At 50.0% G+C, this 7,530-nt stretch overlaps 1 protein-coding gene across 3 annotated transcripts; it reads left to right on the forward strand.

The window, feature by feature from the left end:
* The first annotated feature begins 2,204 nt into the window (after positions 1-2,204).
* On the forward strand, positions 2,205-7,530 carry TMEM106C (transmembrane protein 106C). Of its 3 annotated transcripts, none has more exons than XM_011226314.3 (8): positions 2,205-2,284; positions 2,859-3,070; positions 3,975-4,038; positions 4,534-4,693; positions 4,785-4,925; positions 5,371-5,420; positions 5,892-5,945; positions 6,797-7,530. In XM_011226314.3, exons 2-8 carry the CDS (start codon positions 2,887-2,889, stop codon positions 6,891-6,893), a joined length of 750 nt encoding a protein of 249 aa, XP_011224616.1. In that variant the 5' UTR covers positions 2,205-2,284; positions 2,859-2,886; the 3' UTR covers positions 6,894-7,530. The 3 variants fall into 3 exon arrangements, with proteins under 3 accessions (XP_011224616.1, XP_002920348.1, XP_019656364.1); XM_002920302.4 differs by having other exon boundaries at positions 2,216-2,358; XM_019800805.2 differs by lacking the exon at positions 2,205-2,284 and adding an exon at positions 2,462-2,630.

Raw genomic sequence — 7,530 nt, forward strand, 5'->3', positions numbered from 1 at the left:
CGCGTATAAAACAGGCTGCTGCCTCTTCACCGTCCCTGCTCCCGGGACAGCCTGGACCCTCTGTAATGTCCAGCTGTAGTGTGGACATCAGTCTTTGGCAGGGTTCCAACAGAGGCGGAAAGGTGAGCCAACACCCGTTTGACAAGAGGATGGACTCAGTCCCCAGATTCCTCAGGAGAATTCCCTGTCAGAAGCGGGTTCTCAGACAAGAAAGCTGAACTCGGAAGAAAGGCCTCACACAGGAAAGAGGCCTCCCTCCTACTAAGAGCAGACGTTAGAAGAGCGTGGCCTACGTAGTGTGTGGCCTACGTAGTATGTGATTAAAGCTGTCACCCTGCTTTTGTTAAAACCCAGGCTTTACCTTTAACTAGCTCTGTGTCTGTATCTTTTAGGATTACATCCCACGGTGAGAGACACGCCAAAAGACACAATTTTGGTGGGGAGTGCTCATTTTTCTCAAGTAATGAGAAGTCATAAGATAGGTAGTCCAGGGGCGCCTGGGTGGTGCAGTCGTTAAGCGTCTGCCTTCGGCTCTGGGCGTGATCCCGGCGTTCTGGGATCAAGCCCCACATCAGGCTTCTCCGCTGGGAGCCTGCTTCTTCCTCTCCCACTCCCCCTGCCTGTGTTCCCTCTCTCGCTGGCTGTCTCTGTCAAATAAATAAATAAAATCTTCAAAAAAAAAAAAAAAAGATAGGTAGTCCAGGGCCTGAATGTGGCTCCAAATGCCACAGGGACCAAGGCTCCTTGTATGCTTCTACCCAGCCTCCCGTAGCATGCATTTCTTGCCTCTTGGTCACAAGATGGCTGCCCCGTATCCAATATCAAGCCCAAATTACAAACAGGAAGAGGAAAGTCAAAGGGCCAGTTGAATCTCAGTCCCTTTTAAGGTCCAGGAAGTGCCACACAACCTCTGTTTATATCTCATTGGCTCAAACTGTGTCACATGGCAAGAAAGGTTGGGAGATGTATTTTTAATTGAGAATATTGTTGTCCCAAACAAAATCAGATTTGTATAAATAAATATAAACTGGTATAGAGCTTGCAAAGAGAGAAGTGAAGACCAGATTTCAGGAAGGAGAAGTTATGGGGTGAAGGTAAAAAAAGAGGAACAATGGCTCCTTGCTGCTTCTGATAAAGATTCTTTGCTTGACCAAACTTTAATCAGGCTCCTAAAACTTCTCATAGGCCCATCTGTGTGCTATTGTAAAATCCAGTTTTAGCAAGAAAACTCCCAACCCTGGATACCCGATCATTCTCCACCATCCCCCAGGTAAAATGTCTGATCACCCTGGCCTGTCTTTAGCAAGAATCCTGTTAGGTCGGTTTAGCCAGAATCCTCCTTACCCCTGATGTTTCCTCTTAGTAATTTTCCATCCACTGACCCCCAACCTGCTCCTTGGCTCTAAATTCCTACTTGCCCATATGGAGCTGTGCCCAATCCCCTCCCCCCAACCCCGCAGCAAGTCCCCGTTGCAGCAGTCCCTATTATTCCCATGGCCCCCTTTAGTAAAGTCTGCCTTATTGTCTTTAACAAGTGTCATTCAATATGTCTTTTTTCAGCCCTTCTTACTCTAAAGGCTCAGCGGACCGACTATGACCAGCAGCCAGGCAGGCAACTAGGAAACAGAAGGGGCACCCAGCCTTCCCTATAGAATGAGGAGAGAGAGAGGGAGGTGTCGCAGGCTTCACTCCTCATGGCCACCCAGTTCAGAATCTCTCCTCTCCAGCATCATCTTAAGCAATGTCACCTGCTTAATGTCTGCCCTCCGCTGCAGGCTAAGCTCAACCTGGTAGTCCGTACAAAGAAACCCACCCTTTTAAACGTGTTCTCTAACCCCTCTGTGCACGCCTTTGTGTGTGTGGACGGCTAGAGAACGGGAGGACCACGAGCAGGAGAGGGGCAGGTTCCGTGTCTTCCCGCATCTTTGTACCCGCGGCGTCCACACAGCCCCTGCGTTCAAACAGGAATTGAGAATGGCTTTGGCCGCCGCAGCCTTCCTCGTCCCCAGGCAGAGACTACGGGACTCCGGAAACTTAACTCGGGCCCCTGCTGGCGTTTCTGAGGAACTGCGGAGCGTCGCCCTCTCTCCGAGTCCGCCTCCCCGGAACCGCTCAGGGTGCCGCTCTCCGCCGCCCTCTGCCGGCGCCGCCGCTGGGTTGCGAAGAGCGCATGCGCGCGCGCACGCGGGCACCTCCCCCTCCCCGCCCAGTTCCCGTCCCCGCGCAGCTTGTCCTTCGGCGCGTGCGCAGCGAGTGCTGGCAGCTGCGAGGGCTGAAGAGGCAGGTAAACCTGCCGGAGCGGGCAGGTGGCGGCGGGTGCGACCCGGAGAGGAGCTGCCAGGAGTTGGCGCCCTGCAGGTCCGGGGACGTCGGCGTTCGCTCATGCCTGGGCGACTCTGGTGGGCTCGGAGCGTCACTCTGCCAGGGGGCGTGACCCGAGCCCGCCTCCCGGGGCTGCGAGAGGAGGGGGATGGGGAGCTCGAAGGCCTGTTATTGATTTGGTGCCTGTTGTTTGTCGGGTTTTCTTGAGAAGAGCACAGAGTTTGCAGAGAGTGGACAGGAAGGGGCGAGGCTGGGACCCGGTGGGAGCTGGGGTGCGCCGAGTCCCCAGGCCGTGAGGAGCTGGGCAGGTTGGCGGAGGGGGCTGTTGTTCCTCTGGCTTTATGTAGCGGGTGGGAGGGAGGTGGGGAGCACTGCTACAAAATAATGGTCCTGGTAGAAATGGTGCAGGTGTTTGAAATCACGGGACGGCAGTTTGGTTATTTTTGTTTTCACTTTTCTCATAGAAAGATGCAGTTTCTTCTCTCCTGGCTCGGTGTGTCCACTAACCTGCATTCACTTGCTTCTGTACCTCCTAGGACATGACACCAGTGGCACATACCGGCCATGGGGTCCCAGCATTCCACCTCTGCTCGCCCCTCTTACTGCAGGCGAAAGAAAGAGGTCAGGGAGGATCTGCTGGCCGACAGGGAGCAGGAAGAAGCCATTGCTCAGTTCCCATATGTGGAGTTCACTGGTCGAGATAGCATCACCTGTCTCACATGCCAGGGGACAGGCTATATTCCAACAGGTGAGAATCTTTGGTTATCATGGGAAGGCCTCCCAAGGTACCTACAGGGTTTCTCCTGTCTCCCAGACAGAGCTTTTCTTCTAGGCAGTAGTTCCACAGTCAGAGACAGTGGCCTGAACAGGAGCCAGTTGAGCTGACTTGATAAATTTGGGTAGGTTCCATAACTTCTGTTGGTCTCCTTATACCTGAAAGCCTTTCTTCACTTCCACTCTTTTGTTCTTTGTTTCCTTGCTTTGGAACATTCAGTTTGCTCTGCGCTGTGGGATTTGTTGACAGGCACATCTCTTTATTGCTGTCACTCCTAAGGCCTGGCACAGCTTTGCAGGGGAACCATCTTGGAAGCTTCTTTTCAAGGAAGCAGGTAGTAAATCATTAACCGCCTAAGGTCTAGAAAATATTTCAAGTGGGGACAGAAAAACACATGCTCAGGAGGGGAGCCTGGATTAAGGACAGGATCATCTGTCACTAAGTTGGACCTCAAAAAGTCTTAACAGTTTAGATGGAGAGTCACAGCTGTTTACAGCTGGTAAGAACTCTTAGAAACCATCTACTCCCAAGCCTTCATATGACACATGAGGAGACAGTGGCCTAGAGAGGTAATGACTACTTCCCCAGGGCCATCTGGCAGCTCCAGGCCATGTAGTAATATTAAAACAGGATCCTAGATTTCTCAACCTCAGTGTCACTGTCCTGGTAGGACTGATAGATGTTTGTAATTTCTGGCACACTCTATAGATTTACTTGTTTCTTGTTCCTTAGGCCCAGAATGTGAAACCTGTGTCATAGAAATGTCTAATTCCAGACAAGCGTGTGTTGCGGCAGCTGGATGTGTGACGTAAAGGAGCGTGCCACCAGCACGTGGAATTTATTTTTATACCAAAATAATTGTTCGGTTCTTTCCTAGAACAAGTAAACGAGTTGGTGGCTTTGATCCCACACAGTGATCAGAGATTGCGCCCTCAGAGAACGTGAGTTTCGTGCCTCTCTCCTTCCAATACGTACTTCTGCCCTCTGCCCCTAGTCCTGTATATTTGTGAGCTCCAGCCAACTCCTGGAAAACTTTTATCTGTTCTTGTAAATTCCCCATTTCCTTTAATACTATGTACTCAAGCAAGATACGTCTGCCCCATCACAGTCCGGGGAAGGAAACTGCTAGAAACATTCTAAGGGCCAAGTGCAAGAGTTAACTTGGAAGGCATTGGAGAACAGGGGTATCGTGCATGGGAGGTGAGGGAATGTTTCTATCCTCAGAGCTCTTCTCTTCAGCTTCTCTTCCCAGATGACAGACAGCATTCATAGTGGGTTTTTAAAGTTTTCTCCCACTCCACTCATTCTTGCCTGGTTTCTGGTTCCTGGCTCTTTGTACTTGCCCTTTCCCCTCATTCCTGCTTTTGCATTTAATCTTGACTAACTGGACCTTGATATCTGACTGCTTGGTTGATCGTGTGCTGTGTCATTTGCAGGAAGCAGTACGTCCTCCTGTCTGTCCTGCTCTGTCTCCTGGCATCTGGTTTGGTGGTTTTCTTCCTGTTTCCACATTCGGTCCTTGTGGATGATGATGGCATCAAAGTGGTGAAAGTCACATTTAATAAGCAGGACTCCCTTGTCATCCTTGCCATCACGGTAAGACGGAGGGCCTTGTTTCCCAGGTCGTGCACCTGCAGGCCTTGGACCCAGGACACTTATCCTTGTTTCCTCACTTGCCCTGATGTAGGCCACCCTGAAAATCAGGAACTCCAACTTCTACTCAGTGGCAGTGACCAGCCTGTCCAGCCAGGTTCAGTACATGAACACAGTGGTTGGCACATACATGACCGCTAACGTCTCCCTCATTCCACCTCGGAGCGAGCAACTGGTATGCTGTTCTCTTAGGGTCCTTGCTCCACGGGCTCCAGGGAGGAGTAGGGGCTGTGGGGGGCTGTAGCCTCATGACTTTGCTTTCCTTGTCATTCCCACCGTCAGGAACTGCTTGGTGAGGAAGATCTGACACGCCCTGTAATTATGAGAAATTAGGGGGAAAAATCAGCATTTAAGTATTAGGGGGACAAAAGAATTTGTAAGAGCAAACGATTTGCTACAAATCAAGAAGGGGAGGTATTACAGTCTGAGGTTCGTTGGCCTCTCCGAAGAGAAGAGGTTGCAGGCGTTGTTAGAGGGACGTAGTCTGTGTCAGGGACAGTCTTGGGGAAGTATTTTGTATCTGATAGAAGAATGCTCCCAGGTCTATGGATTGCTGATAGTAGTACTGTTCTGTGTCAAGCCTGCCTGACCACAGACTGACTCTGGTGTCTTCTTTTCAGGTGAATTTTACTGCGAAGGCTGAGATGGGAGGACCATTTTCCTATGTGTAGTAAGGACAGTGTTCTCTCTATGTGTGCTGTCTGCTGGATGAAAGGGATTCACAGTGTACTCAGTTGATTGGGGCTGCTCCTACCTTAAGTCCCAGCCTTAGGCCTGTAGGTTCCCTAAGCTTTGGCCATCTTGAGGTTTATTTGGAGGATGTGTTGTTAGATATGTGGCTGGTGTGCTAGAATTTCTAAGAGAACATTAAGCCACTAGAAACATTTCAAGTTCCAGCATTTTTATGGTAGGTTTGAAAAAAACAAAAAGGATCATGATGTGGGAGGGTGTGTGGACACTGTGGGGACACAGAGCTAGTGAGCCCTGGCAGCACTTAGGTCAGAAGGGGAGGGGCCCCAAGCAGGGCTGACCCTGTAATTCAGCACTTTTCTGATGATCTCTTTTTCTTTTCTTTTCTTTTCTTTCTTTCTTTCTTTTTTTTTTTTTAAACCAAACCGTCTCCATATTTGCTGTCTGGTAGCTTCTTCTGCACATTGCCCGATATCCTGGTGCACAACATAGTGATCTTCATGCGGTACGTGGCTCTCCTCCCTGTCCCCATGGCCTTTGTGTTTGCGTCTGGACCATCAGGCAGTGTGACCTCGCCACCTTTGCTCGGGGGGTGCTGTGTGACCCTCAAGGCAGAGGCACCTAACCAAAGAGGGACACGCAGTGCCTTACAGGCACAGATACAGTGGACCCTTGGGCATCCTCTAGATGCAGGACCCAAGTCACAAATCTCCAGATTCACAGTCAGCAGTTAGATAGTTTTCTCCATGGGGTGGGTTCTAGTTTTGTGATCCCTTTAGAATCCTGATGAGACTAGTAAAGAATGGAAAAACTTCTCAGGTGTAAGTACCGAGCATTTGACTAGGTTACTTTCTAGCCACATAAATTACCCTGTGTCATGGATCTTCAGGGTTTGGCCTAGAACCATGACTGTTAAATGGGCAGAATGAGAAGCACCGCTGCAGGCATTTGAAATACAAGGGTCTAGAGCAGGGTTTCTTGGCCTCGGCAAAGGATTCACAACCCGTTGTTGTGAGGAGCTGTCCTGTGCGTCCTGGGCCTCTACCTGCCAACCACCAGTCACCACTTCGCCCCGCCCTCAGTTTAACAGCCCAGAATGTCTCCAGACAGTGCCAGAAGTTTCTTGTGGGGTAGAATTGTCCTGGGTGGAGAGTCGCTTATTGCGATAGAAATGGCACAGCCTTTCTGTGACTGTACGGAGATCTTCTGGCCTCCTGCTTATGTAACCATGAAGCTCTGCGCCCTTGACCCATGGGTATTGTTGCCTGAGCTGTTGCCAGAAGTTATTTAGGCAATTCTTCCTACTTCATCGCAAAAACAGAATTTATTTTTCTTGGTTTGTTTTTTTCCCTCCAGAACTTCAGTGAAGATATCCTACATTGGCCACATGACCCAGAGCTCCTTGGAGACACATCACTATGTGGATTGTGGAGCAAATTCCACAGCTGTTTAGAAACCGCTCTCGGTTCTTCCGTGGCAGCACCTGCCAGAAGAGACACAGCATCTGTTCCCAGGGCCCGAGTGTCCTACCTGTCCCGGGTGATAGAAGGAGAGGAGAAATCGGTTCTCTTAATCCCCAGCAAACATCCTTCTGCTGCTTGGGGGGAGAGCTCCTCTCTGTAGCACCATCTGTGTTTCTCAGAACCAGCAGAAGCACTGCCCAGTGCCTAGCTTGCACCCAGCAAATAGTAGGCACTCAGAGCCAGTTTGAAGAATTGAATTCCGATCTTTTCAGCTGTTCATGGGGCATTATGCACTGACATCCTACCGTGGTTCTAGGTTAGCAGACCATGGAGTGGCGTGGACTGTTAGGGCAGCTGCGGAATGGTCTCACTCATCCGCGCAGAAGAGGCAGCAGGGTGGGAACGTTTGAGTACATAAGAAAGCACAGACCGTTGAATTTGGGAGATTTTTTCACCGGCTCACAAATACCTAGGAACTTAAAAAAAAAACAAAACAAAACTTTTTCCTGTAGAAAGTTACAATTGTTTTTACCAGGAGTCTATGTGAGGCTTGATTTACCCTTCATCCATTGGCTGGAACATGGATTGGGGATTTGGTAGAAAAATAAACCCAGCTTTTGATTCGTC

Source organism: Ailuropoda melanoleuca, chromosome 16 (genome assembly GCF_002007445.2).
Source record: "Ailuropoda melanoleuca isolate Jingjing chromosome 16, ASM200744v2, whole genome shotgun sequence".
NCBI classification, from domain to species: domain Eukaryota; kingdom Metazoa; phylum Chordata; class Mammalia; order Carnivora; family Ursidae; genus Ailuropoda; species Ailuropoda melanoleuca.